Below are 17,871 nucleotides of genomic sequence, written 5' to 3' on the forward strand. Positions count from 1 at the left end.
TCTGCGGAAACACGCGCCCCTCCGCCTGCTGCGTCGGGGCGGGGCCGCAGCGTAGCGACGCAACCTGCTCTCGGTTTACGTCACGGCGCGGGCGGAAGATGGCCGAGTTGTTCTCCTGCAGCTGCTGACCCGGCAGTGCGGAGCCGGAGCCTGGCTCCCGCTGCCACTGAGTGGCCGCCGCCATGTCACTGCTGCAGTCTGCGCTGGACTTCCTGGCAGGTCCTGGTTCTCTTGGTGGAGCTGCCGGCCGTGACCAGAGTGACTTCGTGGGGCAGACGGTGGAACTGGGCGAGCTACGTCTGCGGGTGCGGCGGGTCCTAGCCGAAGGTGAGGTGTTAGGCGTCTCCAGGCCGCGGAAGGCTGGAGCAGCCAGGGAGGGTCGCTGCTGGAGTGCGGTTCAAGTCAGGGCGCGCGAGGGTCACCACTGTCGACAGGGGCAGCTAGAAAGATTGTGCCCAGGGTATGAATCAAGTCTGGGCCCGGGAGAATCACTGATATAGAGTGGGTCAACTGAGGGCCGCGGGAGTCATGTCTGTGGGCAGAGTCAGTGGCAATAGTCACTGTTGGGATGTGGACCAGGTCATCACTGTGAAGAGATTGGGGCCTGGCAGGGAAGAGTGACCACAGGGGCCTTTGCTAGGGCCTTTGGAGGTGATTGCTAAGGGTAGGCTGCGTCTGGGTTAAACACTTCCTGGAGCGTCGAGTTCGTACAAGGGTCATGCTAGCAGGTGGTTGTCCGGTAAAGAAGGCCTGGGACTGGAGGGACCACCTCTGTCTGGGGCCAAGGCTGTGACTGGGGCTTATAAAAAAAAGTTCAAAAGGTTGAAAGGTGGAGTTAGGAGGTGAGCCCAGTCACTTTGGGGTCATAATCTAATTATTCTTTGTATTATATCCAGGGTTGCTTTTGCGTCAAGGAGACTGACTGTCTCCAGATTTTAGTGCTTGTGCTGCTGAGTTCTGGGGATCTCTACAGTCCATAGCAACCCCCCTGCTCGGTGAGGGAGAGAATAGATAGGGCTTTGTAGTCTCATTTTCTCTTTTAGCTTTAGTGTTTGCCTCACCTCTTGAATATTTCTGTATGTGATGTCTTATAAGTTACAGGAAGCAAAGCCAGTAGGTGTAACCTTTAAAAACCTCGCTCGGTAGACAATGCCATAGTCATGTGTCTTGAAGTCAGCCTAGTTTGTAGCTTCCTGAACATCCTCTCTGTTCCTCACACAGGATCTACAATTGGTATGTGTGGAATCCTGTTCTCTCCTTTGTGATTTCTCCTCTTTTTTTTTAATTAATGTATATGAACACCTGTCTGCAACATCTGTATGTATTGCCTGCTGAGGCCAGAAGAAGGCATTGGATCTCCTAGAACTGGATAGACAGTTAACCTCGGCATGGGTGCTGGGAATCTAATGCTGTCCTCTCCTCTGCAAGAGCAGCGAATACTCTTCATTTCTGAGCCATTTCTATGCCTCCTCCCCTCCCCCCACCATTACCTTGGAGTGTGCCAGGTCTCACTAGCTGTGAAATTCACCTGCCAAACTTTGTTATGTTCTGCCAAATTGCTTCAGGGAGAAAACTGGCCTGACCCAATCTGAAGTAGCTCTCAGGTTTGGGGAAATCATCCTGTTGAAGTTATCCATGCCATTTGTGCTTAGTGGGAGCAGGGAACTTGTTCAGTGTTCTTTACCGTGGAAGAGCAGACGGGATGTTTTGGCAGTAGCTTTGTCACATATATTCTCCACTGTGGAGAGAAACAGATTTGGATGTGATTTGGTGAGAAGACCTCTGACACTTTTTCCTTCAAGATGGATTTATGCCTCCACTAACGATATGATGGTATGTAATGTTCCCTTTCGTCTGTTGGAATGATAAAGATGATGCCATCCGTTTGTTATTCTGAAGATACCTGGCAGTTACTTTTATTTTTCAAGAAATTCAGCCCTGGACTGATGGCATAGACCTATAATCCTAGCATGTTGGGAGTCTGAGGCAGGGAAATTCCAACTTCAGGGTCTGCCTGAGCTACAAACAGAATTCAAGGCTGTCCTAGGCTAGTTAGTAAGTGAAAAGGGCTGGGTGGTGGTGTCACACACCTTTAGTCCCAGCGCTCAGGAGGCAGAGCCAGGCGGATGTCTGTGAGTTTGAGGTCAGCCTGGTCTACAAACTTGTTCCAGGACCAGCTCCAGAGCTACAGAGAAACCCTGTCTCAAACAAACAAACAAACAAAAAAAGTGAAAAGGGCTGGGAATATAGCTCAGTGATAGAGAGCGCTCTTGCTTAGCATGTATAAAGGAAGAAGGGAGAGAGGAAGAGAAGAGCAGACCTGGCGTCTTTTTGTATGGAATGTAAAATAAGACTTATGTTCAGACACTGGAAGGAAGAGGCAGCTTGGGGTGGGGCAGTACAATAAACAATGTGAATTCTAGGATAGGTGGGAGGGCTTCTTCTATAGAAGGAACCGGCAGAAGATTGCTGTGGCCTGTACCTCCCTGGTCAGGGAGCCATGAGGCCGTCTCTGGTGGGAGGTGGTCCTGATTGGCAGTAGAGGGAGGTTTGTGTAAAGCAGGAAGCTTACCCAGACCACACAGAACCCAAGATGAAAAACAAGGAAGTGTGGGCAGCCACTGTCTGTGCAGGGCAGCTCATTCTGCTCTCTGGCCCAGGCAGGAATAAAAATAAACAGGGCAGTTGTAAGCCATAGATTTCTTTCTTTTAAACTTAATATGGTATTTTAATTTTTTTCTGGATTGAGACAGTAAGAAATCTGTAGTATTTTACATAGATTATTTAAATGAGTATCCTGAACAGCAGCAGCCTTAGACCATGGGCCATTGGGATTCAAGCTAAAAGAATATAATTATGAAAGGGGTTTGTTTTGTTTTGTTTTGTTTTGTTTGTTGTTGTTTTGGTTTTTGAGACAAGGTTTCTCTGTATAGCAGCCCTAGCTGTCCTGGAACTAGCTCTTGTAGAGCAGGCTGGCCCTGAACTCACAGAGGTCCACCTACCTCTGCCTCCCGAATACTGAGGTTAAAGGCGTGTGCCTTTAACACCCTCCCCCCCCCCCCAGCACAGTGAAGGTACTTAATGTCACAATTCTTCAAGTTCTGAAAGGGATGTTCCCAGAAGGGTTGAGAAAAATTCCTATAGTCAAATATATTGCTATGTCTCTAAGTAAATGAATAAATATTCTCATTGTAGGCAAATTGCACCTGTCTGTTTATGTCAGGTTTTGTCACAGAGGAGTTTATGGAATACTACACTTTGTTGTCATAGTTTTTATCAATGTGATACTTGAGTGTGAAATAGGTTGTTATGCAAAACCATAAAGCTAGGTAGCTTTCTACTCATTTTGGAACTTGCTCTAAGTCTTCACTGATTTTTTTTTTTTAATTTATGTGTGTGACTGTGCCTGTGTTCATGCACTGTGTGCATCCATGGTACTGTGGAGGTCAGAAGAGGGCATCCAATCCCCAGGAACTAAAATTAAGAGAGATTATGACCAACTATGTAGCTGCATGGAACAGAAACTGGGTCCTCTGCAAGAGTGCTTTTAACTGCTGGACCATCTCTCCCACCTCTGATTTTTTTGTATCTTGTTTTTGTATCCCATAGCCTTCCTAAATTAGTTATAGTTCAATTGTTTTTCCTTTCTCTTTCTTTTTTGGGGTGGGAGGGTTGGCATGTCATGACTAGCATGTAGTCAGAGCAATCGCTTCTTTGCTTCCACAATGCAGATTCTTGGGAATTGAGCTTGGGTTGTCAGGCTTGGTGGAAAGTTCCTTCATCTATTGAGCCATCTTGCCAGTCTGCATTTTTTCTTCTATTTTCTTTGTTTCCCTTCTTTCCTTCCCTCTTTTTCTCTCTATTCTTTTCTTTTTGAGAATTTTACCAAATTTGCTACATGAAAGATCACTTTAATCTACAAGTGAAAACATCTTTACTTCTTTTGTGATGTGGATGCTTTTGATTTTATTCTTTGTCTGATTTCATTGGCAAAACACTCTTGTATAATACTGAGTATCAGTGATGTGAATGTGCACCTTGGCCTTCTTCCTATTCTCATTTTACCACTAACACTGCTGCTGTTGGACCTTTAGGGACTTTTTTTAATAAGGTTGAGGAAGTTTCTTTCTAGTCTTGGTTTGCTGGCAGTTTTAAATTTTATGATGGAACTGTCTGTTTAAATGAAGCATTGGGGAGACTGAGGTAGAGAATGTACATTCAGAGTCAACATAGCAAGATCCTGTTTTAAAAAGTCAAAATATTACAAACGTACTGAATATTTTGATCTATTTTTATGAGCGATACTGGTCAGTTTTTTTCTCTTTGGATGTCAGGAGAGCGTAATCCACTTTCTTCCTCTGGGTGTTGACATTTTTTTTTCTATTTACATTAGCCTTCCTTAGTGATGATAACCCAGATAGAATTCAACAATATTACTTACTTGTTTTCAGCGTACTTGCTTTTGGTTTTGCAGATTTCCTGTTTCTTCTATTTGCTGATCTGACTTACATTTTCCCTCCCTGTCTCTGAGCAGAAAGTATAAAGGGCTGTGGCATAGAAATTGGGCTGCAGTTTTTTTGTTTTGTTTTGTTTTGTTTTTGTAGGAAACAGTTACTATCCATGGCCAAAATTTGGATTTTATTCAGTAAAGGTATTTCTAAGTTTAAGCCATAGCCCTGGGGGAAAAAAAGTCATAACACTGACTGACAATTTTTTTTTCAGGAGGGTTCGCATTTGTTTATGAAGCTCAAGATCTGGGAAGTGGCAGAGAGTATGCATTAAAGGTAATAACTAATGATGAGTCATTTTATGGAGATTTTAGTTTATTGTAAAGATGTTTTAGGCTATTTTCAAGAATGCATCTCTGTTACTATGTGTGTATCCATCAGTTTCATTCTGTTAATTCTTGTTTCCTCCATGTTGTCAGGGCTTGCCCTTATGCCCACAACTCCATCTTACATTGAGAATTCTCTTGGAAGCTTTTCTCTGGTCCACTTTGGAGGCAGGAGTAGGAGTGACCCTCTATAGATTTCATCTATTCTGCTCCACATTCAAAACAAGACTCAGGAATTTGAAGAATTCAGAAGCTACTTACCAAATTTACGTTCATAACTTGCCTGTAAATAGGATTAAAGTAATGTGGTAGGAAGTGGTCTCTAGATCTTGATGCCCAATTAGGCAGCTCTGAATTTTTCGTCCTGAGACATAGCAGTAAGTCCAGTTCTGCTTTGATAGTCAAGCAGGGGTGTCCTCTCCTGGCAAGGGTGGGGCATAGCCAGTGGATCCCCAGACCAGGGCTGGTTTTGACAGTCCACTTTGTATACCTATTTTTGCTGGTGTATACTCTCTCTCCTTGTTTGTCTTGTTTTACTCTGGCCTCCTTTTACTTTTTCTTGGGTCTTTGGAGTATAAAGGTCATTCACGTCTTCTAAACTTCTATGAGATCAGATGTTCAAATGCACGTAAATGGTATACTATGCTCCCTGAGACTCAATGTCTCTCAGAAACTGCCTATAATCTCCAGGATGTTTTATCTGTTAAGCAGAAGGTAAGCAGACCTCAATCTTCTTGTGTGCTATTCCCTGACAGAGATTATTATCCAATGAAGAGGAAAAGAACAGAGCCATCATTCAGGAAGTTTGCTTCTTGGTATCCTTTTCCTGGGACTGAGAGTTTATTGCCATCACTAAATGTGTCAGGTTTGACACAGTTCCTGGGAGGTTCCTGTGATAAGTTTAAAAAAAAATCAGCCTTTTGCTTTTATCAGATTTCTCATGTAGAGGATTTTTCTCTATTACTCATTCTCACAGTTTAAGTGGAAGTTTCCTAGATGTTGGGAAGAGGGTTGCCTTTGAAGTCTCCATGCCAAACAGATGGGTCAGTTATCACAAGGAGAGTCCCACTTTGCCCCTCTGATGACCTGGGCAAGAACTAATGGATGCTACCGTATCCGTGGGCATGAGGGTACACCCTGCTTGCACTCCTCGCCATGTACATATGGTACTTGATGGGACCTCTCTTGCCTATTCTCTTCTACCACATGTTAAGGCATAGTCTTTACTGCAGATAGAATTTGCTTCCTTTTCTTTTTAGGCTGTGCTATCTAATACCCCAATGACTGCCTGAGTTTTGAGTGGGCACAGTCACTCCTGACCATCTTCCTGTTGTGGAACCCAGAGGGCTTCTGCCTGTCTCTCTGGCCTGCTCATGTCTAGCATTTCCACTAGCTTCCTGCCACAAATTTCACCCTCTCACTGACTTACTTGCCCCTCTCTCCTCATTGTGTTCAGATGCCCATGTGTGCTGAGGCATAAGGCAATGTGAGTATCATAACTTTGGTTTCTTAACACTTATGAATGTTTATTTTTAAGTGTCCAGAGTTGTGGACATACTTACTGATATCTTCTTTAACAAGACATGCAGAAAAAACTTTCCGGCCACCCCAACATTGTCCAGTTCTGCTCTGCAGCATCCATAGGAAAAGAGGAATCGGATACCGGGCAGGCTGAGTTCCTCCTGCTTACAGAGCTCTGTAAAGGTAAAGTGCTTTGAAGTTTAAGTGTTTTCTGACCTGTTTGAATGGTATTTAAATGCTCCCAAGATGTTCTGAAAATACAGTGGTCTTGGCTGAAAGAAGCAAACAACTCTCCACTGGTGTTTGTGTTGTTTGGAATATACTTTTGTGTGTCCTTCATGGATTATAGGTTCTTTGTTTGTTTGTATGTTTTGAGACAGTCTTATTATGTAGGTCTGGTTGGCCTGGAACTTGCTGTATTGCCCAGGCTACACTTGAAATCACAGATACCTACCTACCTCTGCCTCCCAAGAGCTGAGATTAAAGGTATGTGCTACCATACCTGGCCTTGGACTTTAGATTCTGAAGAGCAGGATGCAGGCATGCAATGGAACCTCAGTGTCCTTGTATGTGAACTGAAAAGGATCAACACAGGCCCATAAGTGACATGTCCTTAGATAATGCAAATAGTGCTTTCTTTTGAGAGGAATGGAGGAAGCCCTTAGCTGGCATGTGGCCTTATCCAAGTCAAACCTAAGAAAGCATCAGGAAGACTCTTTGATCCACTGATAGGACACACCTCAGGTAGATCTGTAGGGACAGAATGGTTGCTTAAGTGACTATGGGTAATGCCTGAGGTTAGTCTCCCCCTTGCTGGGTATGGCATTGCACTCCTGCAATCCTAACAATGGGGAGTTGAACCCCATACTCTGGCTATGAAGTGGAATTGACCACTCAAAAATAGCAAAGTCCATTACAGAGCTCCACTGCTGAATATCTGCCAAAATACTGTCATTCCCAGTGTGGTCTGGACTGTGTGATGCCTATGCTGAGGGAAAACTGTGGTACAACTGGCTGCTTATGTGTCCACCTGAGCAGGGAGTGTTGGGATAGAAGAGGCCCAGAGAGGAAAAGGAGCTTGCCACACTTGACCATCTGAGTTCAATCCTTAAGACACACATGATGAGAGAAGAGGGCAACTTCCACAAATTATCCTCTGACTTCCTGTGTGCATTGTCACCACGCACTCGCGTGAAATTTTTTGAAAATGTAATAAAAAATGTTTTAAAAGTTTTGCATGTGTGTGAGGATTTTACCTGCCTGTGTGTATATGTGCCACATATGTGCTCATGCCCATGATGGTCAGAAGAGAATATCAGGTCCCTTAGAACTGGAGTTATGTATGGATGGTTATGAACCACTATGTGAATCCTAGGAAACAAACCCAAGTCCTCTTCAAGAGTAATAGGTGCTCTTAACTGTTGAACCATCTCTCCAGCCCCATAATAAATAAATTTTAAGATAGTCTTGTGGCTTATTATGGTGGCATACGTATATAATCCTAGCATTCAGAAAGGTAAGTTTTTGAAATTCTGTATCAAAACAATAAAATTCTCTTAATTCTTACCAAGAATGAGCTATCAAATGCACCAGTTAAAATTTGCATTATGATCAGTCTGACATAGAGCTTAGGTGGACAAACCTGCTCCTACCCCTTGGAGCCTGCCCATGTTTCACCAGGGCCCCTGTTTCTTTGGAGGGCCACTGTTCCTCTGGATTTTTGTAGATTCTGCAAATCAAGTGTGGTGGGATCAGGAAATCGTTTAATCCTGCAAGAGTTAGGAGCCAGAATGTGGCTACCAGCAAGCCATAATGTAGTTCTGGACCAGGGGAACTGTGGTGAGGAATTATAGTAAGGGTCAGGGTTTTTGCTCTGCCTCTGCTGTGCTGTGGATATAAGCCTAGAACTTCTGCTTTGTGATCATTCTTTCAGTGACCTTGGTCACTGCCTCTGTCTTGGCTGCTAGAGTTTTCCCTCTGCCTTCAAAGCTTTCTCATATGATGGGTTTTGCTTCTTATTTTGTCCCAGGGATGCTCCAAACCATTTCCGTCCCCTACCCTCCCTAGAGCAGGGGCTGTTCTCATACCCAAAGTTACAAGGGCCCCCTTTTGTTTGCCTTCCTACAGAAGTTTAAGGAGTGACTAGAGTGGCACTGACTGGGTATACACCCAGACTAAGGCCTTAGAAATGCTCCTCCTGCTTGGGCTGCCACATGCAGAGACAGACCAAACCTGTAAGCAAGTAGAACCTCAAGGTGACTAAATTCACTTGTCTTCTTTAGGACAGCTGGTGGAGTTTCTCAGGAGAGTTGAATGTAAAGGCCCTCTGTCCTGCGACAGCATTCTGAAGATCTTCTACCAGACATGCAGAGCAGTGCAGCATATGCACAGGCAGAAACCACCCATCATCCACAGGGATCTCAAGGTACCAGCTAGGTTACATTGCTGGCTGTATGTCTTCACACTCTGTTCTCCTACTAGTCCTTGTGCCCCTCACGCTTGGTCAGAGCCCAGTGCTTTTTGCTCAGCTATTGTCCAGTCATTCTAAGCTTCTCAGTTGCCTTTGCTCACAGCATTGCTGCCATTGGTGCAGTTCTGACCTTGGTGGGGAATCACTTACATGGAAAGACACAGCCTAGCTGAGGATGGCACCTGCCTGTCTGAATTGCTGAGTTTTTTTAACTGCTGTAGCCGGGCCAAGGAGTATAGTCATTTGACTTTCTTTTACCTTTTCCTGTTATTAATGAAGTTGAGTATTTATAGCTACCAGCACCTTTTTCTTCAGTTTCTTTTTATTTTGCTTTTTTCCCTCTTATTCTTTTGCCTTTGCTTATATATTTGACTTACTAGAATTCCTGGTATATTATTGAATAAAACCTTTAAAGTTGTATTGCCATAGTTTAGTATTCATTCCCCTGTTGTGTCTATTTAAAAAAAAATCTTAAAGTAACTCAGCAGGTGAAGGCATTTTCTACCCAGCTTGATGTTTTAGTTACTTTCCTATTGCTGTGAAGAGACGCCATAACCAAAGCAACTTATAGAAGAAAACATTCAGTTGGGAGGGTTGCTTATAGTTTTAGAGGTGACTCCATGACCGATGACCGTCGTGGTCAGGAGTATGACAGCAGACAGGCATAATGCTAGAACACAATAAGAATTTACTCTACATCCTGGTCCTCAAATTGGAGGCAGAGGTAATGGTGGGGAAAGATTGGGATAACATAGAATTTTGAAACCTGAAAGCCCATCCGCTCTGACACACCTCCTCCAACAAGGCCACACCTCCTAACCCTTCCCAAAACAGTTCCACCAATTAGGGACCAAGCCTTCAAACCTTTGGAGCCTGTCCTGGAACTAGTTCTTGTAGACCAGGCTGGTCTTGAACTCACAGGATCCGGCTGCCAATTTCATTTAAACCACCATACCTGACAACTTTGAGTTGATTTTTAGGCTCCATGTGATGAAAGGAGAGAACTTGCTCTCAAAAGTTTTTCTCTGACGTCCACGCATATGCTGTAGCATGCATACACTTCTTTACACAAAATAAATTCATTCATTCTTTTTTTCTTTCTTTCTTTAGACTTGAAAACAATGTGGTTATTGGTGGTGGTAGGTGGATGTGTGTTAAAAAAAAAAGTGAATATAAAGAATAAAATTAGTGGAGAATCAGTTACCTGTCCACTGAGGTGTCTGCACAGGTGAAACCTGTAGCCTTCTACTTCAGGAGCCCCAAGAGCTGGCTGTCTCCTAGTCACTGCTTGCTGTGAAACAGGCACATCAGTATTGCGTATCTGACTTGTGCAGCAGCCAGTGCCTGCTTTCAGTGATCACGTTCTTGGTTCCCTTGATGCTACACAGTTTGTTTTCTGGTCTGGTATCATTTGAATGTACCTATACCTGTGCACTCTTTTGTGCCTGGCTTTTGCTCAGTGTTATGTTCAGTTCCATCTGTATTTCTTTGTAGCCTTATCTCATGGAATATGCATCGTGGGACTTTCTCATTATGTAGCCTTCTGTGAACAACGTGGCAGGCACATTGTTTTACTTCCCTTGTTTGTAGCTGACTCTGCTGGCCTGTGTGTCCTGAGAATAGTTCCATCTGGCTCATCTATGGAGCAAATGTCCTCTGTAGTTGGAGGGTGCAGGCATCTAACCCTGGGTATTCTGGAGACAAACAAGCTCCATAGTTCTTCCCTTTGCCAGCCTGTGGTATTACGTACACCTCAACATTGACAGATCATACAAGTAGCTATAGTTTATTTGCATTTTCATTTTGCAGGTTCCTACCTCCTTAAAACTCTGAATTTTATTAGAATTGCTATGACTCTTCATCGTGGTTGATAGACTGTCAACAGAGAGCTAGACTAGGAATGGTAGGTGGCTGGCTGACCTGTGTTGGGACACTCTACTGATGAGTGCACAGAATTCTTAATGTATCTAGAAAGAGGAACAGGATGTCAGTAAAGCTATGTACTGGAATTAGGCTTACATGCAATTTTATGAGTCATGGATTTAAAATTTGGCTGGGTGTAGTAGTGTATGTCTTTAATCTCAGCATTTGGAAGGCGGAGGCAGATAGATCTCTGAAAGTTCAGGGCCAACCTGGTCTATATAATGAGTTCCTGGCCAACCAAGGCTACAAAGTAAGACCCCATCTTAAAAAACAAAAAACTCAATTATTTGAAGGTTTTCTGTATAGAATGTCTTTTGTCTATCTTTGTTAGATTTATTCCTAAATTAATGTAGATATTAGTAGTATATTTTATTCTTTATCTTCTGACTTTTCAGAAGGTTCATTGTCTTTCATTAGGTTATCTGTTTGCTGGGTAGATGTTTTTAACTTTACGAAATTTTATAGTAGCCCCTAGCAACCAGCAGCCTGGACCTTGGTGCAAGGGGTTTTCCTGATAAGGAATTGAACATGACTACTACTCCTGTTTGTCTTTGCTGGGGTTTAGGCTCCATGTACACACTAAGTTCATAAGAATCGTCCTTTGGCATTTTGCAGGTTGAAAACTTACTGCTTAGTAACCAGGGGACCATTAAGCTTTGTGACTTTGGCAGTGCCACAACCATCTCCCATTATCCTGACTACAGCTGGAGTGCCCAGAAGCGAGCCATGGTGGAGGAAGAGGTGAGGCATGCATTTGAGTCCCCCTCTGAGTCTTCAGGTACAAGTCTGAGTATGACTTTATAAATAAAAATTCTTAGCAGATTCCCTGGTACTGTATCCTGGGAGCATCTTCCTGGCTTTACTCTGCTAATTTGTAGCCACAGATTTAAACAGAATGGATAATTCATTTGATCTCATACTATTCTTATCAACCTACCTCTAACTATCTTCATTCTGTTTATTTCTTACTGTCTTAAATATACATAAGTTTTATTTTAACATTTTAAGTCATATTTCAGTGGCATTAAGATACACACATTAGGACTAGAGAGATGGCTCAGAGATTAGGAGCACTGGCTGCTCTTCTAGAGGTCCTGAGTTCAAGTGCCAGCAACTACATGGTTGCTCATAACCACCTATAATGGTACCCTCTTCTGGTGTGCAGGCATATATGAAGACAAAATACTGTATACATAAATAAATAAATTTTGCTTGTTTGCTTTGAGACGGGGTTTCTCTGTAGCTTTGGAGCCTGTCCTGAAACAAGCTCTTAATTGACCAGGCTGGCCTCAAAGTCACAGAGATCCATCTGCCTTCTGAGTGCTGGGATTAAAGACATGTGTCACCACCACCCAACTCAAATAAACAAATCTTTAAAAAAGAAGAAGATATTCACATTATTGTGCAGCTATCTCCAGGCTTTTTCTGTCATTCTAAACTTAGGGGGAAAAATGCAATGTCATTTGGATGCTGAAGATGTGGCTCAAAGATAGAACACTTGCTTAGCATAAGCAAGGACCTAAATTCAATCCATAGTATAAAAAAATATTTAAAAATATTCTTTCTTGAGAGGCCTGCAGCTTAGTTCAGGTGAAGCCACTTCAAGGCCAGATTGCCTTTCATGAGAAGACACTTGCTTCCTAGGGATGCATCTGTGGAAGAAGAGGCATAACTACTCTGGTATAATGCCTGTCAGGGACAATTGTAGTTATTGCTTAGCATGATGCAGGCCTTATTAAAGGCAGGGTTTCTGGGCTACTTGGAGGTCTGTCACCACATCAGAGCCATGCTTGTTAGACCAAGTGTGTCCTTACCTTTGCAAAGATGATGCCGAGTTCCCCTGTTGAATTTGAAACCCAAGAAGGATACTTGAAAGCCCTGCCTTTGCTGCTCAGCATTTGTCCCACTGTACAGCCCACTGTATATGCAGTGTTTCAGTTTTCAGTATATCAGAGTTGTCAGTCACCACCCTTGTGAGTGAAAATCATTCAGGTCAGTGTGTATTTGGATCATCAGTCCAGTCTAGTTCCTTTTGTTTAGTGATCCTTTTCCAGTGTCTTGCCTATCTGGGACATGTGGATACAGTCCTGCATCCTTTCATTGTGCCCGTCTGTTTTGTGTAGAGTTCAACTCATTTCTCCTAGCTTCTGGTGTCCTGCAAGTCTTCTTCAGTGCTGATGACTCTTTTTAACCCATCTTTGCTGTCTGCTACTGATTGTAGTACTCTGCTCATCTTTGAAGTTAGGAGCCCTAGAACCTGCTTATGTATTTGTTATTCATAAGGTCTTGGATACCATTTTTCCCATGGTCATGATTCAGTAGGTCTATTTTGGTGGAAAAATGTCCCAGATTTGCTTCACAAGCATCTGGATTCTTTTGACATTTACCATCTGGTATGGTTTTAATGTGGTTTGTTTCTCCAAACTTATACTGAGCTTAATCCTCATTGTGAGGTATTCATAGTGTAGAATCTTAAATCAACTATGGTGTTTAGAAATGGACCCTTTTAGAAAGGATTTAGGATTAGATAAGGTCATCAGGATGGAGCTCTGTGTTTGAATTCTGGTGGCTTTCTTAAAAAGGCCAGAAGACTTCATTATTTCTTGGGTTATACAGGCTATGTCCCATCTAAAACTCATCTGGAAGCTTCTTTAGTATAGCACCTCTCTTTGCTCATCGTGTAAGCTTTGATCACTTTGATCACTCTGAAAGAAGTTTCTCATGCCGGGTAAAACATGTTTGTTTACTTTGAGGAAATAAAATAGTCCAGTGGGTTAATACTTTGACTTGATTCCTTTCGTTAATCCTGGGTGGCCATGAGAGATTACAGTCTCTGTAAGGAAAGTAGTGGTGCAGCATTGTATAGCCGGGTGAGTGGCCAGAGGTCCTTCCAGAACACAGTGAGAAGAAAAGTCACTGCCTTAGCCTTCAGTAGAAATCTTAGAAAGTTGTAGGGTCTCTGTGTAAAATAAAATAAAAAAAAAAATGCTTATGTCTAACTTACCCTGAAATCTTTTTCTTCAGATCACGAGGAATACCACACCCATGTACAGAACACCAGAAATTGTAGACCTGTATTCCAACTTTCCCATTGGCGAGAAGCAGGATATCTGGGTGAGGCCTGAGTCCTTCTCTTACTGGTGCCTGGTCAGTTAGGTCATGGCAGGAGCTGCAGAGGCCTCATGTCCCATCAGCTCCCTTCTCCTCTTATTTTCCCTGCCCTTATCAGTTGTGACTGCTACCAGAGGTGAATTAACAGAGCAGTTGAAGGGGAAACTGGAAAGATAGATGGCTTAGTGGTTAAGAACACTTGTTCCTCTTGCAGAGAACCCAGGTTCGATTCCCAGTGCCCATATGCTGATTTACAGTCATCTATAACTCCAGTTCTAAAGCCCTCTTCTGACTTCCAAGGGCAAAAGGCATAACATTCATACGCATAAAATAAATAAATCTTCAAAAGAATAATAGAGCAATTGAAGTAACAGCATGACTTTGAGTCTGCACAGGCATCACATGACAGACAATTTTCAGTGCTGTTCTACTTTTGGAGTCTTGAATTCCAGGCCCAGGGATGTCTCTGCAAGGGTACCTAATACCCTCTGGGACTGTGTCCTCATCCACAGACATCTACTTTTCTTTTACACCAGTACAGTTGACACAGGAGACCTCTGTGACCTCAGGTCTGTCTCCCATGTACAGTAATCAGTCAGTTCCGAAAGGTTGTCCCTGGGGCATTCTTAGGCCAAGTCGTTGCTGACAAGTTGATGCTGACAGATGTGTCAGGCAGCCCAGCATGCCCATTTCCACCCTTCTGGACACCAGTAGTAGTCACAGATTGTTTTGCTTGTGCTTCTAACTTAACCTGGGGTTTGATTACCTTCCTGGAATAGTTCATAAAATTCAGGAACACACTTGTGTACATTTTCTAGTTTATTATCACAAAGGATATCATAACTGATAATGATGGAGGAATTCATAGAGCCTATAGGAGAATAAGTGGGGGTCTCACTACTCCACCAAAATGTACCACCCTCTAAGATCTTCTATCTTCTCAGCTGTCTAAGAGCTCCCATGAATCTTGGCATTTGCATTTTGTGGAGACATTATGGTTGATCACGATATTGGTCAGTGTCAGTCAGCTTAACCCTCGTTTCCTCTGTCCTCTCAGAGGTTGAGGCCTCTAATCCTGATTTTTGTCTTGGCCTTTCTGGTGACATGCCCTATCTTGAAGCTACATACAGATGGCCAGCAATCAAGGATTTTAGGAGTTAGATAGTAGGAAATAGAAGAAGACTAATTATATTACTTTCCACATGACCCCTGTTTACACACTGAGCTGGACCCTCCTTGTGAACAGAGTTATCATTTCCCTAGGGACACAGACAGTGGTGGCATCATCAGCCCCAGACACTGTCAAGGACTTAGGTATTTGAAGTTTATAGGGGCCAGTGCTAACCCCACTAATGAAGACACATCGTCATTAATTTCTTGGACCACCCTAGGGTATTCTCAGCACACTTCTGGACACATCTAGGTGTTGTGTATATGCTATGGCCTTTGGATAAAATCCCACTGCTTCAGTTTTCCCCGTTCCCACTGTTGAGTGTAGTGAGTAGGACAATCCATTCCCATGGACAGAGTTGCTGTTACTGGCCCATCTTGCCACGTTGACTTTTTAAATTTTAAATTATGTGTATGTGTGAGTCTGAGGGTAGTTGTGTGCATGTAAGTACTAGTGCCTGAGGAGGCCAGAGGCATTAAATCTCCTTGGAACTGGAGTTACAGGTGGTTGTAAGGTGACAGACATGGGTTCTGGAAGAGCAGCTCTTTCGTACCCTCTGCTGATGACCTTGGCTCCTGGGTCCCTGCACAGCCTGTGCCCTCTGTAATTGCACAGTCCCTCCCACCCTCAGCACTCAGCCTCTGTCCTCCCTGCATGTTCTCATTCGCACTTTAATCTGCCTCTCAGACCCTGCTCTCCATGTTTTCCCTCCAGGCACTGGGCTGTATCTTATACCTACTATGTTTCCGGCAGCATCCTTTTGAGGATGGAGCAAAACTTCGGATAGTCAATGGGAAGTACTCCATTCCTGTGAATGACACTCGTTACACAGTCTTCCATGACCTTATTCGTAAGTTCCTGTTGTGAATTTGCTTGATTTAGAAACTTGAGGAAATGAGTTTCCCTGTTGGGTTTTAGGTGCAGCTGCTCATCCTTTGGCCATGTGGTCCCATATTTGCCTCTATAGCTGCTGTTCTGACAGCATCCTGGGGGGGGGGGCTTTCTGATGGAGCTGCCACCTGCCCACCCTTCTGGTGAGCTTATGGTATTCTGAGTGGCCACTTCTGATAGACTTCATTAGATTTTGTAGATATTCTGACATTCTCTCCTTTGCTTCTGAAGTCAGCACTATGGGAAAAGTATATGATCTTTGTTCTATAACGTTTGCAATAACAGGTGGTGCTATCCAGCGGAGGCCCAGGGCTGCAGGTGATATGGGGCTAAATTGTGTTATTATTTTGCCTTAGGTGCCATGCTAAAGGTCAACCCAGAGGAGAGGCTGTCCATTGCTGAAGTTGTCCGACAACTTCAGGAAATTGCAGCAGCCAGGAATGTGAACCCCAAGGCCCCCATCACAGAGGTAAGGACATCATGAGGCTCTGTTGTCCATGCCTAGACCTTGAAGGTGTTGTGTATTTTCTCTCTCTCTCTCTCTCTCTCTCTCTCTCTGTCTGTCTTTTGTGTGTGGTTTTTTGTTTGTTTGTTTGTTTGTTTGTTTGTTTGTTTGAGACAGGGTCTCTCTGTGTAGATTTGGAGCCTGTCCTAGCACTCACTCTTTAGACCAGACTGACCTTGAACTCATAGAGATCCACCTATCTCTGCCTCCCAAACACTGAGATTAAAGGCATGTGTCACCACTGCCCAGTGGTGTTGTGTATTCTTGGCATTAGCCTGAGGCTCCTTTATCTGGTCTAACTGAAGTTACAGGCCCTCACAGTCTCATGACTACCACAACATGCACTCCTGTGGGTCCTGGCTCAGATGGTCTCAAACTCTGCAATGCTCACTTAGATGAGCCAAAAGAGTGGCTCTATCATATCATCTGGTAGGTTTTTTTGTTTGGTTTGGTTTTTTCTGGGTTCAGGTGGTATTTGTTACTATCTACATCTCACAGTTTCTTGGGACGTGCACCCAACCATGGCCTTGTGGTTGTAATAATCTCCATACTTAAGACAGGATCAGTCTGTATAATTGCTGACAGTACTCTGCCTTATGTCCGGACTGTTGGACTGAGGCACCTTATGTTATGTACTTGGGAAAAGCAGGCAGTCCGAGAAAACGCTGTGGCATGTGGACCAGGAGTCTTTCTAAAACAGCCATAAATCTAGCCCACATCTTCAGGGTATAGGTAGGTTCTTGAGCATCTCTAAGAATCCAACATCCATGTCTACCTTATGCACAGCTCATGGCTTAGGTCTGATTCTGCTGCCCTATCTTCTAGCTCATTCCTGTGGTGAGGCCTCTTCTGAATCACTCTCCAGAGACTAAATTCCTGGTTCTAGTTTTGTCTGCTTCCCGTTGTTGGTTCTTTCACCCCTAGAAGCAGAGCTTCCCAGAGTCTATTGATATTGGACTTGTTATCAGGGTGGTTAAGGTCTATGCTGCTGAAGGGAAGGGGTATGATATGGAAGAGAAGACATTTGGATATACTGGTCTGAGTCCTCATCTGTGGGTAGGGATCCTCAGAGAAGTAGTGGGTAGAAGTCTGTTACTCCTTTAGGAGAACCTGCTGATAAGACCCTTTCTATTGGCACTAGAGAGATCCCAAAACTAGAAACAGTGTGTGTTTTAAAATTTTCGGTGTTCTGAAGGCGGCAGGTTGATGATATGGATGCTTTTGACAAGTTTCTTTAGTTGATCAGGTTGATGGTAATAGGTCAGAAGGACAAAGAAGGCACTGGGGTATTGCTCTGTGGCAGGGATACCTGGGGCCTCTCCTGTTACCTTTGGTCCTTTGCAGGAGTGTTTGTTGGCTGTCTTGGAGACCACTGAAAGGTAGGATGCAGGACTGTGGGCCTTATGCCTCATCGTGTGTCAGGGAAGAAGTACTGCTGGCCAGTG

At 43.7% G+C, this 17,871-nt stretch overlaps 1 protein-coding gene across 5 annotated transcripts in view; it reads left to right on the forward strand.

The window, feature by feature from the left end:
- The first annotated feature begins 73 nt into the window (after nucleotides 1–73).
- Nucleotides 74–17,871, forward strand: part of Gak (cyclin G associated kinase) — a 56,763-nt gene continuing 38,965 nt past the window's right edge. For 3 of the 5 annotated variants that reach the window (XM_048447014.3, XM_048447015.3, XM_048447016.3), the window contains exons 1-9: nucleotides 74–327; nucleotides 4,723–4,784; nucleotides 5,590–5,649; nucleotides 6,424–6,538; nucleotides 8,638–8,780; nucleotides 11,364–11,489; nucleotides 13,773–13,862; nucleotides 15,745–15,880; nucleotides 16,278–16,390. In XM_048447014.3, the coding sequence (XP_048302971.2) occupies nucleotides 183–327; nucleotides 4,723–4,784; nucleotides 5,590–5,649; nucleotides 6,424–6,538; nucleotides 8,638–8,780; nucleotides 11,364–11,489; nucleotides 13,773–13,862; nucleotides 15,745–15,880; nucleotides 16,278–16,390 (990 nt within the window). In that variant the 5' untranslated portion in view covers nucleotides 74–182. Of the gene's footprint in view, nucleotides 328–4,722; nucleotides 4,785–5,589; nucleotides 5,650–6,423; nucleotides 6,539–8,637; nucleotides 8,781–11,363; nucleotides 11,490–13,772; nucleotides 13,863–15,744; nucleotides 15,881–16,277; nucleotides 16,391–17,871 lie in introns of those variants that run through there. The other 2 variants (XM_085691502.2, XM_048447018.3) reach the window with 2 other exon arrangements.

The sequence above is a fragment of the Myodes glareolus genome, chromosome 8 (assembly GCF_982192425.1).
Source record: "Myodes glareolus chromosome 8, mMyoGla1.1, whole genome shotgun sequence".
Classification (NCBI taxonomy): domain Eukaryota; kingdom Metazoa; phylum Chordata; class Mammalia; order Rodentia; family Cricetidae; genus Myodes; species Myodes glareolus.